The 19,789-nt window shown below is 35.3% G+C and overlaps 1 protein-coding gene across 1 annotated transcript in view; it reads right to left on the bottom strand.

Annotated features, from left to right (window-relative positions):
- Positions 1-18,986, bottom strand: part of DENND4C (DENN domain containing 4C) — a 122,831-nt gene extending 103,845 nt beyond the window's left edge. The window contains exons 1-7 of the mRNA XM_042782498.1: positions 18,682-18,986; positions 12,490-12,742; positions 11,256-11,325; positions 9,376-9,545; positions 3,239-3,477; positions 1,306-1,372; positions 171-229 (exon numbers count right to left, since the gene is read on the bottom strand). Coding sequence (XP_042638432.1) covers positions 171-229; positions 1,306-1,372; positions 3,239-3,477; positions 9,376-9,545; positions 11,256-11,325; positions 12,490-12,742; positions 18,682-18,986 — 1,163 coding nt within the window. The remainder of the gene's footprint in view (positions 1-170; positions 230-1,305; positions 1,373-3,238; positions 3,478-9,375; positions 9,546-11,255; positions 11,326-12,489; positions 12,743-18,681) is intronic.
- Positions 18,987-19,789: the final 803 nt, after the last annotated feature.

The raw sequence follows: 19,789 nt of genomic DNA, 5'->3' as shown, positions 1-19,789 counted from the left end.
GAAACCCTATGGGGCGGTTCTACTCTATCCTACAGGGTTGTTATGAGTTGGAATTGACTCAATGGCAATGGATTACCTAGTCTGTAAAACAGCACTTATTTTATTACTCAAATCCCTATTTTAAAGCATTTTGCTACAAACAAATAAATCATTTAAATACTATTAATTACCTGAGTGGTAAAGGTGTAGAAACTGGTTGTGATAATATTAAAGCATCATGGACTGATAACTTCAAAGGAAAGAAAAAAAGAAATTAATCAAGCTAATTTTGAAATCTAAGTATCTGGATCAAGGGTAAAATAGAAAACAGTTTAATATGCAGACAGATGTCCTTTAAAACATGTGCTAAGATGTAAAACTGTAGTTGTATTTACTCAGAGGTATTTTTAAGTTCTTTTTAATTAAATTGTTACTTAAATTGAATTTTGATTTAGTTAAATGGTTGAAATACAGGTATTTAAAAGTAATGGAATTACTACTTTCTAAAAGTCTCATATTTACTTACTCAACAGACTTACAAGCACTTGGCAGTTGCCTGATATGTACTAATACTTGTAGAAGTGAAGTACAGTCAGATTAGTAATATTTGACTTAATCTTTCATTAAATATAGTGTTGACTATGATTTAGAAAAAAATTTAAATTAGCTTATCTCTATAGGTAAGTGCTATTGGAAGTGCCAATGCACGGCCCATTGCCAATTTGCAAATTGTTACTGGTCCAGGAAGAGACTGTATAAAGGAGAATAGTCATGTATAAATTTTTATGGCAATGTGACACTGCTGCCACATGCAAGCATGTAATCAGTAGACTCAAACATTTGGACAGGGTATAGACCTGTTTATGTCTATACTGAATTCTCATGGTAAACAAGTTGGCACAAGCTGTGTACCTGTACAGATTTGTCATTGACTGGGAAAAAAGGAAACTGGTCCTTTACCAGAGAGGCACTATTTCACTTCCCCACCCAACAAAGCTCATGTCATATTTATTATTTATCTATTGCTCCAATATTAAGAACATACCCATAATTATGGGTTTGTGCTATTAAAATCAGCTAAAAAATACCAAGCCTAGACTACTGATAATGTCACAAACCAAGGGTAATGATGATTCCAATTTTGTGTACCTAAGATCAAAAAAGCAGTACAAAAAGATGTTTAGTAAGAAATAAAATACAGGAAATTTAAGTACTTTATGAATGAAAAATGTTCCATCTCAAACCCAAAAAGCAATAGAATTCACTCTGCAATGATTTAAATAAACATATGCAGAGTTCTCCCCAAACAGAACCTTTTTTGATTACCTGTACAAGGATTCTTGGTCTCTGAGGTGAAGGAAAAGGGATATTTTGCATAAAATGTGATATGTGCCTAGAAAAAAATTTTGAAATAAATATCATCATCTTAATTTAGTAATTTGAATTCCAACATTCTTCAATTACTTTTCACCTCAAATATGACAAAGCCATTTACCTAAAATCTACTATTAAAATATGGATTTACTTAATGTGTAAATAAGGATAGTCATAGGCATTAGATTTCTGAAATACATAATGTGTTTTTCTGAATCAAAGTCTACTGTTAATATTCCCTATTATCTCCAAGGAGCTCTGGTAGCATAGTGCCTAAGGCACTTGACTGCTAACCAGAAGGCTGGCGGTTCAAACCCACAGCCACTCCTCGGAAGGAAGATGGGACAATCTACTTCCATAGTGATACTGCCTTGGAAACCCAAGGAGGGGTTGCTATGAGTCGGGTCCAACTCGACGGCACATAACAATAACAACAACAAATTATCTCCAGGAAAGTAAGAATGATATGAGTATAGTTTTCATGAAAGAGGGTAATTCTATAGCCCTGGTCACAAATTCTAATATAAGGAGAGGAATGAACTGTGACATAATTAATTAACACTAATCTAGAATTTAGGAACTCTGGTGGAATAGTGCCTAAGGCATTTGACTACTAACCAGAAGGCTGACGGTTCAAATCCACTAGCCACTCCTCAGAAGGAAGACTGGGCCATCTATTTCTGTAGAGATACCATCTCAGAAACCAAGGCGGGATCACTATGAGTCGGATTTGACTCGATGGCAGTGAGTTTGGTTAATAAAGAATTTAACCCCAGGTTTACGCCTGCAACTTGTGGTCAAACCATTTACTTACTTTATTTCTCCACTTATAAATAGCTTCCTATGTTCCTCCAAAGTTTTTGAGCTCTTAGGAGCCATCACAATGCAAATTATTACTTCAGCTAAGAAAAGAGTTGATCATAATACTGATTTTATTTTCACAAAATATTAGGAGAGCCTTAATTTTTCAAAACGTTTTTACTTCAAAAAATTTTAATTAACCTAATAGCTGCAAGTTAAATTTAGAAATATGAGCCATTAAACTGGTATTTCAGGACTACAATATTAAAGTAGAAACAATAGTTTTGTAACAAACTGTGATGTGTCTATGCACAGCACTTTACTATTTTTAAATTTTTAAGCATTATTTTAAATCATTCACATAATTATCCTCATTTATCCAATGTTTTTCATGATATTCTCTCTAATGTAAAAACATCTATATTCTAGAAAAATCTATGATTACAGATATTCCGGTATTTCCATAAAGCTCTCGACACCTCTTGATTTGCTAGCAAAGTACATAAATTATATATGATAAAGAAATCAATGTGCCACTCAAAAATCACAAAAGATGTAACTTAAAAAAGATGGTGTGGCTTGTATTTTTCTTGATTGCAAAAGATTTCCACAACAAAGGGGACTACAAACACGAAGGAAAACATGTAGATTCTGTTAATGCTAAAACCCAAATTTCATGTCCTAATGTGAATTATCTCTCCCTTACTAATTTCTACATCAGCTAAGAAATGTTTTATAGTTAAGATTTAGAATGATCGTGTGCATGTGTGTGCATATGCATGTGTGCATACACACACCAGGAGATAGCTTTTCTTGGTTATTACAGAATGAACAGGAAGAGCTACGCAAAATACTTCAGTTCCCTCAGCTGAATTCTCACAAGATTATTATCTGGCCATCCTCCCTGCCACTCCTCAATCTTAAGTTCCCAGACAATGACTCAGGTGAATAAGGGAGGAAGCAAAAGGGAGCACTGACTCTCGTACCCTTTCAACTTTGCTGCCAGTGCCAAAAAAGTAGGTAAACAATGAATATTTATACATCCAGTTTGTCCACCAGACATCGCTTTAATCATTATACATACTTTTCAATGGGAAGAGGATGTGGTCCAGACACAGAAAGTTTGTAGATAAACATAAGAAATTTTCTAAAAGCTTCAAAAAAAGGCCAGTGTGAGAGTAAACAAATGCATTTATTTGAATTGATGGATTTGTAGACCATTTTTCTCTCCACAGGTGTCAACAGGCCCAGTTGCATAAGCTGTTTCTCTGTTAGAAGTTCCCGAGAGTAAGGTTCATAAAACTGGATGGCAGCTCCATATACCTATGGGACAAAAGATTTGTTAAAAAATCCAAACTGGCTTTTGCAAGTTAATTCTCTTATTATACAAGAATCGTATGCTCAGAGTACATATGATAAAGATCAATTTTTTAAAAACAACTCACCCAAAATTCTACCCCAGAGTTAACCATATTTTGATGTAAATCACTCTAGATTTTATCCACTGTAATTACAAATCAGACATTCTATCTTAAACAAAAATGGATGCTACTCTCTTGTAACTTGCTTTCATTTTTAACCACACTGTGAAATATTTTTACATCATTAGTATTATTCTATATTAATTTTAAAAATTTGAACTAAGCATTTCATAAAATGAAACTCTAAGATATTTTTCAGTCAAAGAGAATTTAGATTTTACTAGCATTAGTCCCTGCGCTTTCAAATACAACTATTTAGATATGTTAATTAAAAACTCTAATTAGACACGCAAGCCAAAAAGTAGTTAAGTCTTAGCATATTAGATTTATATACTATTAGGAGTCTGGTTAATTGAATTTTTAAAGAGACCCCTTTTCCTATTTCACCACTCATTTGTCAGTTTCTCATACTGTGGTAGATTGCATGTGTTGGAGGCTATCTGCTGATATTTCCAATCAGCAAAGTCACCCATGGTAGACAAGTTTCAGTGGCACTTCCAGACTAAGAAAAATTAGGAAGAAAAAAGTAGTGCTCCACTTCTGAAAAAAACAACCACTAAAAACCTTTTGAATAACAGTGAAACACTGTCTGTTCTGGTACTGGAAAACTAAGAATAACTGTCAAACATTGAAGAGCCCCTCAGTTTGGAAGGCACTAAAAAAAAACAACTGAGGAAGTGCTGCCTCCTGAAAGTAGTTGTTGTTGCTGTCATGTGCTGTCAGGTTGGACCCGACTCACAGCGACCCCTCCTTGGGTTTCCAAGGCGGTATCACTAAAGAAGTAGATTGCCCAACCTTCCTTCCGAGGAGTAGCTGGTGGGTTTGAACCTCCAGCCTTCTGGTTAGCAGTTAAGACTACGCAACCAGAGCTCCTCCTCAAAGTAGAGTCAACCTTAATGATGTGGGTGGAGTAAAGCTTTCAGGAACATCATTTGCTGATGTGGCATGACTCAAAATGAGAAGAAACAGCTGCAAACATCCACTAGTAACAGAACATGGAATTGTACAAAGATTCATCTAGGAAAACCGGAAGTCGTCAAAAAAATGAAATGCATAGAGTCATACCCTAGGTATTAGTGAAATGAAATTCACTTGTACTGGCCATTGCCAATCTGACAATCATATGGTCTACTATGCCAGGAATGACAAATTGAAGAGGAATGGCATCAAGATCTATTCTGAAATACAGTGCTCTAAGTGACAGGATAATACCCATATACCTACAAGGAAGACCAGTTAATAACACTATTATTCTAATTTATGCACCAACCACTAAAGCCAAAGATGAAAAAATTAAAAATGTATATCAACTTCTGCAGTCTGAAATCGATCAAATGTGCAATCAAGATGTATTGTGTGGTGCAGTGAATTACTTTATATGGCTTTCTAGCCATGGTGTTTGTGGAGCTCATCAGATCACTGGGTGGGACTATGCACATGTAAGGTGCTTGTGGTCTACCAAGGGAGACTGGATAAATTGTTAGTAATGTAAATGAGGTACATGGCACCCTCGTGGGGGTGGGGCCTTACACATAAGGTGTGAATTAATTAGCTTATCATTCTGCTAGGCTTAAACTGAGCCCTCCTAGAAGCAGAAGGGGACATCTCACTGGCATCGAGAAGAGCTGGCAGTAGAATGCAGCACACATCCTTGGATGTGAGATCCCTGAGCTGGACCTGCTTGGCAGAGAGTCACAGACAGCACAGTAGCAGCAGAACCAAGAGACACCAGACAGAGCAGCAGACTTTCCGGCCCACAGAGTGAGAAATCTAAGTGCCTTTGGGCAGGAGGCTTGCTGGTGGAGGGGAATGCACCTAGGTGTGCCTACTGACAGAGCTAAAGGGCTTTGTAATACTTGCTGGAACAAGGCAGAGGCCAGGCCAAGAGGCCAAGGGCCAGAGAGGCATGCCTGGGGACATGGCTGATGGGAGGCTGTCCTGAATGAAGAATTGTATCCTGAACATTCCTGAACCTGAATTGTAACCTGTTATTTCCCTAATAAACCCCATCATTGTGACTACCGTCTGTGAGTTCTGTGTGGCCATTACAACCAATTATCGAACCCAGCAGGGAAGCAGAGTGCTGTGGGAGGGGCAGTTGGTGTCAGAGTTGTCAAAAAAAAGGTTAGAGGGTAGTAGCATGTCTGGTCTCACAGGAATAAGCCTTGGGCTATTGATGGTGACTCTATTTCCCCCTCATGAGGTTGGAGGAGGTCAGAGGATATGGCCCCATGCCCTCCTTACATAGTGATTGGAATGTGAAAATTGGAAACAAAGCAGCAGCACTGGTAGCTGAAATATATGGCCTTGGTGAAAGAATGATGCTGGAGATCACATGATAGAATTTTGCAAGATTAATGACTTATTCATTGCAAATACCTCTTTTCAAAAACATAAATGGTGACTATACATGTAGACCTTGCCAAATGGAATACCCAGGAATCAAAGTGACATTTGTGGAAACAAGCAACAGAGAATCTCAATATCATCAGTCAGAACAAGGCCAAGAACTGACTGTGGAACAGACCATCAACTGCTCATATGCAGGTTCAACTTGAAGCTGAAAAAAATAAAAACAAGCCCAGGAGAGCCAAGATATGATCTTGATTCTATCCTACCTACATTTAGAGACTATCTGAAGAACAGATTTCATATACTGAGCACCCATGATCAAAGACCAGGCAAGTTGTGGGATGACTTAGAAACATCATACATAAAGAAAACTTTAAAAGTCATTAAAAAGACAGGAAAGAATAAAAGACCAAAATGGACATGAGAAGACACTCTGAAACTTGCTCTTGAACAGAGTAGCTAAAGCAAATGGAAGGAAGAAAGAAAAGGAGTAAAGCAAATGGAAGAAATGATGAAATAAAAGAACTAAACAAAACATTCCCAAGGGTGGCTTCAGAAGACAAAAGTATTATAATGAAATGTGCAAAGACTTATAGTTATAAAACCAAAAAGGAACACACTCAGGACTTCTCATGCTGAAGGAATAGAAGACAAAAATCAAGACTTGCCTTGCAATATTAAAGGATTCTATGGGCAAAATCTATCCTGGAAGGAGAGGAGGGAATACTACAAAAATAAATTTAAAATTTTTTAAAAAAATATGTCCTAGAAATGCAGCCAGAATGCTCCTTAGGAGTGAGAATGGTCAGACTTTGTCTCACCTGCTTTGGTCATGTTGTCAGAAGGGATCATTCCCTGCAGAAGGGTATCAAACTTAGTAAAGTATAGGTCACCGAAAAACGGGAAGACCCTCAACAAAATGGACTGACACACAGGCTGCAAGAATGGGCTCAGATATAGCACGGATCGTGAGGACAGCGCAGAACCAGGCAGTGTTTTATTCTTTGTACATAAGGTCGCTCGTTATGAGTCGGACTTGATCTGACAGCACCTAACGACAATGGCCAAAACACTGAATGATGCAACAGTCATCAAAAGAAAATGGCAGGAACACAGTCACTGCACCAAAAAGAACTGGTCAAATTTGAACCATTTCAGGAGGTAGCTTATGATCAAGAACCAATGGTATCGAAGAAATAAGTCCAAGTTGTAATGAAAGCATTGGTGAAAAACAAGGCTCCGGTAATTGATGGAATACCCTTTGAGATGTTTCAATAGAAGCAGCATTCAAAGCATTCACTTGCTTATGCCAAGTAATTTGGAGACAGCTTGTCTCAGCCAAGCAACTAAAAGAGATGCATATCTGTGCCAATTACAAAAAAGAGTGATCCAAAGAATGTGGAAATTATTGAACAATGTCATAAACAAATAAAATTTTGCTGAAGATAATTTTTAAAAAAATGGCTGCCGTGGTATATTGACAGGTAGCTGCCAGAAATTCAAGCCAGATTCAGGAATGGACGTGGAAGGTGGGATATCCTTGCTGGTATCAGAAGGATCTTGACTGAAAGTAAACAATACCAGAAAGATGTTTATACCTTTGCTTTATTGACTATGCAAAGGCATTTGACTGTGTGGATTTTAACAAGTTATGGATAACACTGCAAAGAATGGAAATTCCAGAACCCTTAATTGTTCTCATGAGGAACCTGTACATAGACCAAGGGGCAGTTATTCAAACAAAATAAGGGGATACTGCATGGTTTAAAATCAGGAAAGGTGTGCGTTAGGGTTGTATCCTTTCACCATTTTTATTCAATTTGTACACTGAGCAAATAATCCCAGAAGCTGGAATATACGAAGAATGTGGCATCAGGATTGGAGTAAAACCCATTAACAACCTCTGATATGCAGATGACAAAACCTTGTTTGCTGAAAGTGATAAAAGACTTGAAGCACTTACCAATGAAGATCCAAGACTACAGCACTCAGTATGGATTACAATCTCAACATAATGGAAACAAAAACCACTTCTTTTTGAACCTTTTCTAACAAAACTCAAAAGTTCATTCTCTGCTACTTATGATTAATGATGTTTCAAGGCAGTTGCGTCCTTTGATAGGCACAGGAAGTGCATGGATGAAACTTAATGTTACGTGTACTTCTTATATTGCAGCAGAACTGCTTCTCAAACTCAGCTGGAAAATTTCCAACAAGAATCATTATTAGAGAATGGCATTTGTGTTGACAGTGTTTGCTTCCATAAGGGATAACCTAAATGATCTTTACAGGAGCCTTGGTAGCACAGTGATTAAGTGCTGGTTGCTAACCACTAGGTCAGCAGCTTGAATCCACCATCTGTTACATGGGCAAAAGATGTGGCAATCTGCTTCCATAAAGATTACAGGCTTTGAAAACCTATGAGGCAATTCTACTCTGTCCAATAGGGTTGCTATGAGTCAGAATCAACTACATGGCAACAAGTTTGGGTTTTTTTTTTTTTTTTGCTTAATGGTCTTTGTTTCATTTGGTACATTATTTCAGTGTCAGACAGACCCATTACAGCCCCTACCTTAGAGAACACACTTTAAAAGTCTTCTTTATAGGTAAAATGTCACACAATACATGGCATTCTCATTTCCCAACAGTATATGCTGGCCCTTTCAATGATACAGTTACCTACAGAACTAAAAAAATCAAAATTCTGAGTTTATCCTCTACATTTTTTTAACTCCTTTTATATGTTTCACATTTCTCTATTACACATTTGAGGTAACTTATCATCCACTTCACTAATTCTCCCTTTGGCTATGTCTCCTTTGTTAGTTAAACTATTTATTGAATTTTTAGTTTAAAGGATATTTTTCATTTCTAGACCCTTACTTCTTTTTTCAATCTATTTATTTTTCAAAATATCCTGTTCTTTCCTTGATGTTTTGAGTCCTTTTATTATATCCTTAAATCTTTTAATTATATATTCAATTTATAACATCTTTCCTATTGTCATTCTATCATTTCAGTATCTTTGAAATGATAGGTCTAAACCAAATGGAGGGCCTAATCCAGGTTGTTACTGTGTTTGCTAATTCTTTCTATGGTACATATCTATGTCTTCTGTTACCAAAATCTCATCTTGTTGCCTGGGTTTTATGGGTATCTCTTGAGAGGGAAATTGTATCTGCTGTCTGTAAAAGTTCCAGAATATGAACATCAATTTTCATGTTAACAATTTTCATATTAACTTATCACTTTAGACATTACAGTATAAATTTAAACCAAAATTTATTGTATCCAAATAATCCTACACTCAAATGAAACATATCATATTCATTATTTTCTGGAATAAAAATACGGGAAAATATATTTAATCAAAGAAGCAAAAATATACCTTTTCTGCAGAAGAACCTGTCAATACAAAAGTTGAGAAAACTGGAAGTGGGTATTTGGTTTGGGGATCCCAGCATTCAATAGTAGCTCCCATAGGAAGGCAGAAGAGAGGTACAGATTCTGAGAGTGGAAATGACTCATAGTCATCTTCTGGGTATCTAAAAATTAAACCTTGTAGAGAAAAGATATGATGATAAATTTTTAAAAACAGTTACTTTAACATAAATTACATATGATACAGATAATAGGGTATTTTAATACCAGATTTCATTGAAATATTTATGTGTAGCACTTAAAACTCAATTTTTTTCTCTTACTATATCAGAAATTTAAAAATGAATTTATTCTTAATTTTTACTCAACGGACTTCTAATTAATTTTAACGTAAAAATGTATTAAATATATACTGGTTAAGATCCTACTCAACAGGGCAATTTTAAATGTATTTACTTCTATAACTGTCAGTACTTTGGGAAAATGGTAAGAAACATATAGGGAAAAGTCTGAACTATTTCAGTAATTTGATTCAGCCTTTACTAAAAACTTCAGGGAAGGGTAAGTGTTATGAAATAACCCCATGGGAATTATCACAGCTCCAAAACTCATCTTGAGAGAGAAGCAGTGTAAAAGGCATGCAACATGAAAAGTAAACGAGACAGAAATTCTTGACACAAAATGCAGAGTATTTTAGACTCAGAAAGTAGGAGCAGGGGGCACTCCAAGCAAAACCCCTTCAGAATAAAACAGCTACATGGAATCAAATAATTAACTTCTGATATTTCTAATATACAGACCATCTCTAAGTTATAAACTTGAAAATCAGCAGTAGAACAAGTCCAAATTCAGTCTCCAAAAGACTTTATTCTAAAATGTGTCTCACATCAAGTAACATTTTCACAAAGCTTGTTTCTAAATTTTTTTTTAATTATATGTTCTCCTCACCCCCCAAAAAAGAAATCACATAAATACATTATAGCAATAGTAATGTATCTCATTTAAAAACTACACCAAAATTTATAAGTTAGTTAGTTGTCACCTTTACTTTTATATTATAAATTAAATGGTTTGAATCTTTAATATGAATTTAAGATGACAATCAAGATTTTTCAGATATGAATTTGCCCTACTTTGCTGAATTAAAACTTTACTTTAAAGAATTATGCATGATCAAAAAGAAACTGACATTGCTTCTTTTCACATAGTAGTATTCCAGTATCTTGTCTATTTACAACTGGAGCATACCTGCATTTTCAGTTTTTATCCCACCATACCAGCGGGATGAAGAAGTCACACTTAAATCTTTACAGCCCTTGACACTTTACTGTGCAGTAAGAATGTGGCGATAGATTTCTCAAATACTTCATGGCAGAAAAGTTTCTCAGGCCCTCCTCTCCTCCACATAGCTGATTCTTTGCAACAAGGGAGAAAGCAAGCAAGTCCACCTTTCATGGCAAGTAACATGTGGTTTCAAATCAGACACACAGAGATAAGAGAAGGAAATATAAGAAGTAAAGATGTAGTTTGACACCTTTCTGATTGCCAAAATACAAAAAGCTCAGAGTAAGCAGTTTTCCCTTGACTTGTTAAATCTACTAGTGCAGACCAGAAGCTTGAATGTTTATTGCACATATGTTTACTTTGAATAAAAGTTCAAATTTAATTAACAGCATGTTTGTGTGTGTGTATGTGGGGGGGGGCATTTTTTAATGTATTTTGTAGTATTTAATATATTAAGAAAACTTTTACCTACATATCCTAAAATCATAGATAATTCAACTTTATGGACAGATCAATTCCACCAACTATATAAAAGAACATACACTGTCTCTTCTAGCCAAATATTAATATGCATTAGTAACTACACTTTTTAAATGTACTCACCAGCTTTATATGCTATTGCATTAGAAGCAGGCACAGACTTCTTGTAACACAGAAACACACTGGAACCCCACTGTAAAATAGAAATTTAGGGTTTTTTTTAAAAAAAAAATAATAAAAAGAGCTAAAAGAAGTTTAGTCTGTTGAATGTCTTCTAAAGATCACGATTATTTATTCAGGGGAGTCTATTTAAGATATATGTTTATATACTATATAGTATAAACTACAGCAAAGCATGGAGGGAAACAATAAGATAAAAGAAAGGAGTAGGAAAAAAATGCTACTACTACAAAAATTAAACTACAGTAATGCAAAAACAGTTTTAAAGAGCCTACAGTTCTGAAATCACCTAGACAATGAATACTCTATCTGAAAGAGGGGAGCTCTGGTAGCATAGTGCCTAAAGCACTTGACTGCTAACCTGAAGGCTGGCAGTTCAAACCTACCAGCCACTCCTCAGAAGGAAGATGGGGCAATCTACTACTGTAGTGATACTGCCTCAGAAACCCAAGGAGGGGTCGCTATGAGTCAGGTCTGACTCGATGGCACATAACAACAGCAACAACATCTGAGAGAGGCAGCCGAAAGTAGGTATCAAACTAGGGGAGCCTGGGAGCACTGAGGTGCTGCTACAAAGTCATCACCACCAGAGGCAAATCTGTCTTCATTATTACCATGAGTTCATTTGTCATTTTTGCCATATAATACATTTAAGCTAATATTAGTTTGTCTTGAAGATATTTTTCAAAATAAATTTGACCCAACTTTAGTATTATAAACCTAAGGATCAAATAAACTTGTTAAGGTTTCTTCTAATTAGAGCCCTTTTAACAAGTAAGTATGCAGAGCTACAATATTTAAAATAAATATGTGTACAGGAAGCCCCCACCCACCCACTAAACCTGCAGTAGCCCTTGAAGACACCACTGAAACCCAAAGGCTAATAAAAACTCTGTTAGCGTAACCTAGGCAATATGAGAAAATACAAGAACAACAAAAATTCCTGACTTAAAGTATTCATTTTTTGGATGGAATTATTCTAATTCATCAGATAACTACGAACTTAAAAATTTACTACAAATCATAAAAATTAGAGAGCTATAAATAATAAAACCGAGACCCATGAAACTATAAACTAAGAGTAAATTACATACCCAACAGTAAACAGGAGTCCAAAAATTATCCCATGTTATTTTTTAGTTTTCATATAAAACTGAAAATGAAACTTTATTCTTACCATTCCACAATTTAAGTTTTTGTCAACTTTGCAGAAGGTATGAGGAGGAGTTTCTCCTTTACTGGTTATAATAACACATATATCAGTTACAGCCAAGGAATTCTGGGGTCGAATCAGAGGAGCCCTTCTGTAAGTGATAAAGATTCTCTGTGAAGTAGTTGAACTATTGTTGACATTAGCACAGCGGCCATAGGGAGTGGCTTGGATCACTTCACATCCTGGAATAAGCCGCTCTTTCCCTTCATATAAAACTCTGCATGGCAAGGAGGAAAAAAATATATAATATACAAATATGTAAACAGATTTCATGTTAATGCTTGTTTTCTCCTTAATTTTGGGGTCTCTTATCATCTCCCAAATGTTAATTATACACTGAAACTAAAATTATTACTTTGTGAATTGTAACTCTTTTAAAAACTATTTTCTAACAGCTAGAATATAATTTTGAAAAATGTAATTAGGACTCAACATTTGAAAATATTTTCATTGTTTATTACACCAAGCAGATGAAAAAAGAAAAAGGCAACACATAACAAACACCCTCAAAATTTAATCAGGAATTCAAATGTTTCCCAAAAATTTCCTTCATGATTTCTGTCAAAATTTTACATTTTAAAAATCCTTTGACTGAAAAGTATAAAACATTGTAGAAAGAAATCTGAAACTATCTAAATAAATGAACAGACCTTATATATATACTAGAAGACTTGATACTGTTAAGATGGCAATATTGACCAAACAGATCTACAGATCAAGTAATTCTTATTAAAACCATAGTTGCCTTTTTGCAGAAATCGACAGCTCACTCCCTTTCTTATCATCTGAACAAGTATCAACAGAATAACCACAAACCAACTAGGTAGTTTAAAAAACAAGTAAACTTCATGATACAATCAGGAAAATACGACTAATGATGATACTAAGAAATTACTTTATTTTAAAGTATTGTATGGTTATATTAAAAGAGAGAGAGTTCTCTCAGAAAGGGATTGCAATAGGTGGTCCCGGGTTGAAAATAGGAGAAAAATGTGGAACAAAACTCAAAATCACAAAAAAGACCAGGCTTACTGATCTGATAGAGACTAGTGAAACCCCCAGACTATGGCCCCTAGTCATCCTTTGAGCCTAGAATGGAACTCACTACCAGAACTTCCAGCCAAACAACAGACAGGCCAATAAGATGAACAATTACGCCAAGTAGGTATATTCCTTAGAACAATCAATCATGAGATATCAGAAAGCCAGCTTTTACACAGGGAGACAGCTCAGCAGGCAGAAATGCATAGGAAAGAAGGACACAGGGAAAAAATTACCACAGGGAAAAAGTGAGAAGAGTGCTGTTCCATTATGGGGACTGCAATCAATGTTATGAAACAAAAATGTATATGAACTGTTGAATGGAAAATGAATGTGCTCTGTAAACTATCACCCAAATCACAATATAAATAAATAAATACAATAAAGAAAAAAATGAAAGTGAGAGAGCCCTCATTTTTTAGAGATACATCCTCAAGTACTTATGAATGAACTATGTCTGGGATTTGCTTTGAAATAATTCAGTACAGGGAGTATAGACAAAATAACATTGGTCATTAGTTAATAACTGTTGAAGTTTAGTGACAGATACATGGGATTCATTATACCATTTTACACAGTTTTGCATATATATGTAAATGTTTTCTATTTTGAAAAATTTCAAATTTCCATGTAAGAAAAAAGGGAAGCTCCTAATAAATTACTTTATACCTAACAGCAGCCCTAGATATAACTGTTCATATTTTAACTAAAATAATTTGATCATGAGACTAATGTAAAGGTGTTATAACAACCCAAATGATGCAACATAAGAAAACAGGGGTAGGGGTGGGAAGATGGGCAAAACTGCTACACACAGAAAGAAATTAAGAGAACTTTAATAAGACATTAATGAAGAGATATAAAAGATCAGAGAAGAGACTGGGCAGCTGAATAACACACAATGTGAGGTAGCAGAGCCTTCTGACTTTGTTCAAAAATAATGCTGAATAACATAAAATGTGAGTTAGCAGAATCTGCAGACTTTCAAAAATAATGACAAATGTTTGGAAAAGGATAGCACTAATGGTGGTGGAACATGAAAAAGTGTCATCAATGTCCCTGAGCTGTAAATGTGGAAGTTGTTATGTTGGCCAAAAAAAAAAAAAGATGACAAATGCTATAGCTCAGAAATACACAGGAATTGGCCAGTAATACCATATGGTTATTTCCTGACAATCAAACATTTACCCAAATTAAAATATTAATTATAGATAAATCTTCATTCTGTCCTTATTTCTAACATACCTCAGGAATGACAGTCTGTGTAGCAAAGGATTAAGAATACAGACTGAAGACCTCTGCCATTACTAGCTATGTAACCTTGGTGCAAGTTACTCTATTAGCCTCATTCTGCTCATCTGTAAAATAGGGGAAATAAAAGTACCTACACCATATAAGATAGTTCTGCAGTTATTTTGAGCTTATCTGTAAAGCACTTACAACAAAGACTCATATGTAATGAGTGCTACATAAGTGTTATCAACTATTACTATTACCAATACTGTTATTGTTATTATTATAGACCTGTTGTTGTTATGTGCCATCGAGTCGGACCTGACTCATAGCAACCCCTCCGTGGATTTCTGAGACGGTATCACTACGGATGTAGATTGCCCAACCCTCCTTCCGAAGAGAGGCTGGGGGGTTTAAACTGCCAGCCTTCTGGTTAACAGTCACCTAGTAGTGAGCAAAACCTTGGAGCAATGCCTTCATTTTCCCTCAAGAATTTTTATCTCCAACCTAGAATTCTATACCAACAGAACTATCAACAAAGGTGAGAAACATTCTTAGATGTACAAAGGTCATAAAATATTTATTCCTCAGATATCCTAATTTATGAAGTTACTGAAGGAGGTGCTACAACAAAACAAGGGAATAAACAAAGATAAGAAGATACAAGATTCAGACAATAAGGGAACAAGTTCAATTAAAAAACAAAGGTGATTGAGGACAGAGAAAGAGCAGTCATCCACATTGGAGCAAGAGTAATTAAAAGAATCCTATAGGAAAATAAAGTCAGGAGAGAGAATAGCAGAAAGGTCTTCAAAAAGGAAGAATAAAAATGATGGATAACTTGAAATCTTAGAATGTACTCAAAGAAACTATACTAAACCTAGGAGTATATTAAGGGTAAGATACACAGAAAATCAGAAGATTAAGTAAAATGTCAAAAAGCAACTACTAAACTCTAAGAAATTGACCAAGTTATTAAGGAAATAAAATCGTGGTACATTACATGATTCGACTATGAATATTACTTAGTCATAATAATATGAATTTAACCAAAAATTTTGATGCAACTATATTGGACCAATAGAGGGAAGGGAAAACTGTGGATACGTATAGGCATATACATGTAGGGCAGAGAGTGAAAAGAAGACAAAATCCTTACTTTTCAAAGATGGGAGTCAATATTAGCACATTATTTTAAATAAAATAGTAGCTAGTACTTACTCTACTATGCATTAGGCTCTTAAACACTTTGCATGTATTAATTCATTTGTAACTACAAGAATGCATGAAGTAGTTACTTCAATTTTCCCTATTTTACCAATGAAGCAGCAAGCACAGAGAAACTAAAGTGTATTGTCTAATGTCATATTGCTAATATTAGAAGAAAACAGTTTTAGAAGTTCAAAGGGTTTGCCTTTAGGAATTAAGAGTCAGAGATGGGGAGAGGTAGGGTAGGGAACCTCTATAAAAGGGCTAAGGAGCCCTGAGTGGCACAGTGGTTAAGCATTTGACTGCTAACTGAAAGGTCAGCTATTTGAACCCATCAGCTGCTCCAAAGAAGAAAGATGTGGCAGTCCACTTCAGTAAAGATTTTAGCCTTGGAAACCCTATGGGGTACAGTTCTACTCTGTCCTATATGTAGTATCACTATGAAGCAGAATTGACTGATGGCAATGGGCTTGAATTTTGGTTATCACTATGAGGAGGCGGCCTGGTGACACAATGGTTGAAATGCTTGGCTGCTATCCCAAAGGTTGGCAGTTCAAACCCACCAGTAGCTCTGCAGGAGAAAAGCCCTGGTAATCTGCTCCCTTAAAGAGTATAGCCTATATTACTGTCAATCACTTGGAAAGGGATTAGTACAGGAGATTCTGGATAGAGTGGGAGAACAATGTGGAACTAAACTCAAAATCATAAAAAGGCCAGGTTTACTGGTATAATAGAGGCTGGTGAGACCCCCAAGACTCTATGGTCCTTAGTTACCCTTCAGGTTTGGAATAAAACTCATTCCCATGGCTTCTAGTCAAACAATAGACAGGCATATAGGGGGAACATTTACATCACATAGATACACTCCTTAGAACGATCAATCAGTGGGTCAGAAGGAAAGTATTTGCACAGGGAGATAGCTCAGGGGGCAGGAATGAAGGACACAAGGAAGAGGTAACCACAGGGAGGAATTGGGAAGAGAGCTGTTACACTGTGTGGAATTGCAGTCAATGTCATGAAACAAAATGTGTATGAACCACTGTATGGAAAATGAATTTACTTTCTTAACTTTTACCCAAATCACAATAAAAATTTTTTGAAAAAAGAATACAGCCTAAGAAACCCTATGGGTTTTACTCTGTATATATAGGGTTATTATGAACTGGAATAGACTTGATGACATACATACAACAATAATTATATTTCATTATATGCCATGAAGAATAAATTGACTTATTAAACTACTAAACTTCTTAAACTACTTAAACTTTAATACATTAAAAATTAAATTAAAATGAGTAAGAAAACACTAAGTTGGGAGAGGTAACAGTAAGTGAGGGGGAACAGGTTAAAAACAAGATCTCATCCTTATCAAGTTCCAATTCACTTCAATATTTGTCAGTCAATGATACTTTCATCATATTACTTCCCTGCTTAAAACCTTCACTATCTCCTTCTTCCCTACTGCCGTAAGCTTATGTTTTATGTTTCTTTTCCAAGGTCCTCCATAAACTGGGCCCCTTCCCAGTATCCAATCTTATTTTTCATTCCTCCCAGGAGCTCTGGTGGCGTATTTTCTAAAACAGAACCAATTGCCTCAGTTCATACTGTTTCAGACCTCACCCTGGTTAGTATTATTCCTATACTCAAAATAATTTTCCTTTTCACTTCCAACTATACACATAGTTGGAACAATTTCTACTTATTCCATGAAACTATCTATTCCGTGAAAATATCTTCAATATTCAGTGAACTCCTTCTTCCACACCTCTATGATGTAAGTCAATACTATACAACATGCTCCTTATTACTGCCTCTGCTTTACACCTAGAGAGAACTCTGGTGGCATAGTACCTAAGGCATTTGACTGCTAACCAAAAGGCTGGCAGTTCAAATCCACCAGCTACTCCTCAGAAGGAAGACTGGGCAATCTATTTCCGCAGAGATACCTCCCTGGAAACCCAAGAAGAGGTCGCGATGAGTCAAATCGACTCCACAGCAGTGATTTGGTTTTGGATTTTACACCCAGAAGCTCCTTACATGCAAAGAGTCTTGTTTTATAATTCTAACTTCCTGAGATGCTCTCAAAATACCTATAAATCTATTTTTATTAACCAATGGTAATTATAATAAACAGAACATCTTAATACATGACATAAATGAATATATGATATAAAGTATTACAGGTATTCTCAAAGCATATTGTATTTATAGAAGAATCAATGGAGACTTTTTTTTAAAGTTTTACAAAACAGAATATGTTCTTCATTGACTGTGGACTAGATACTAAATGTTCATAAGAACTATACATCTTGCATGCTACAAACACCCTCCTCAACAATAAAAATCATACAACACAATTTTATTTTTTAAAAACAAGAATGGTTCTTTGTTAAATGAACTGAAGACTTCATAAAATCTCATTATATAATGTAAGTAGCTCCTTAAAAATATAGTGTCTTTTATTATAGCTTCTAGTTCTTTTATCTTTAATTAATCTTTATATTAATATTCTTTTGAAGGGAAAAGATCTAATGATTCAATTACAATGAAGAGAAATTCAATATACTTGATTTTGAAGTAATAAATAATAATACTTCAACAATTTAAAATTTCTACTCCCAAATAAATTTTACTCCCTTCACTACTGCAAAAGAAAATAAGCTGCCATACCCAATGTCTGTAAGAGGTGGCTTATCTCTTCCTCTCTTATAACAGAGGAAAAGTTCTGGGCTTTTCAGACTTCCATAGTTCAAGTTTGCTTGGAGAGCTGATGGAGTGGCTTCAACACAAGTGTAACCTTCAGGAACTGTCTCCCCAGCTGACTTGATAATAACTGCGATGTCTGTAATTGGAGCTTTAGGTCCACTTGACTTAGTATCTAAACGATTAATTTCTTGATCCAAAAGAGTAGATGTGTCAGTGAGACCTGCCACAACAAAGTAGTCTGTCACTCTTGGTCCTTTGTCTTCTATCATGGCTACTACTGTATTTCCTAGAAGAAGAAAAAGAAGACATTAAATAAAACACTTTTATCCTGACTCACTAAAATTAAAATATCCCTTGGTTAACAATGATTTACTAGTGATCCACATTTTCCAGGTAGATTTACCATCAAATTACCATCAATCTGCAGAAGTCAGTTTGCACATAATCTTGTCTTTTTATCTCCTATAAAGTGCAAGATTATAGTATCAATCCATCTGTAAGTCAAAAGAGCTCCTTTTATGTGCCCAAAGCTCTATTAAGAATCATCAAACTATCAGAGATGAGTTATGTTGTTGCTTTACTATGAACAAAGTACATGAGCGATATTCAAACTATTTAAAAAAAACATTCTCTTTTAGGTTATAGAAAAATTCCTAGAGTTAAACTTTACAGTAAAGTAAACAAATTGATTGCATCACTAATTAATGAAGGTCTAACACTGAAAAACAAAGGAAATTGTAATAAAAAGAAGTCAGTCTCTCAATAATCTACTTAAGAATCTTGTCTCTTTACACAGTGTAAAGCATGTTGTTGTTGTTATGTGCCATCAAGTCAGACCCGACTCATAGCAACCCCTCCTTGGGTTTCAGAGGCAGTATCACTACGGAAGTAGATTGCCCAACTTTCCTTCCCAGGAATGGCTGGTGGGTTTGAACTGCCAGCCTTCTGGTTAGCAGTCAAGTGCCTTAGGCACTAAAGAACCATTAAATAATTTACATATAAATAGCAGATAGAGCATAAGAAAACTATAACCAAAGATAATAAAATGCATATGAAATATACATTAAAAGAC

Source organism: Orycteropus afer, unplaced genomic scaffold (assembly GCF_000298275.1).
Source record: "Orycteropus afer afer isolate SDZICR_OR568_19922 unplaced genomic scaffold, OryAfe1.0 scaffold00345, whole genome shotgun sequence".
NCBI lineage: Eukaryota > Metazoa > Chordata > Mammalia > Tubulidentata > Orycteropodidae > Orycteropus > Orycteropus afer.
The sequence above is the reverse complement of the archived record's forward strand: the minus strand, read 5'-3'. Positions and strand labels throughout refer to the sequence as shown.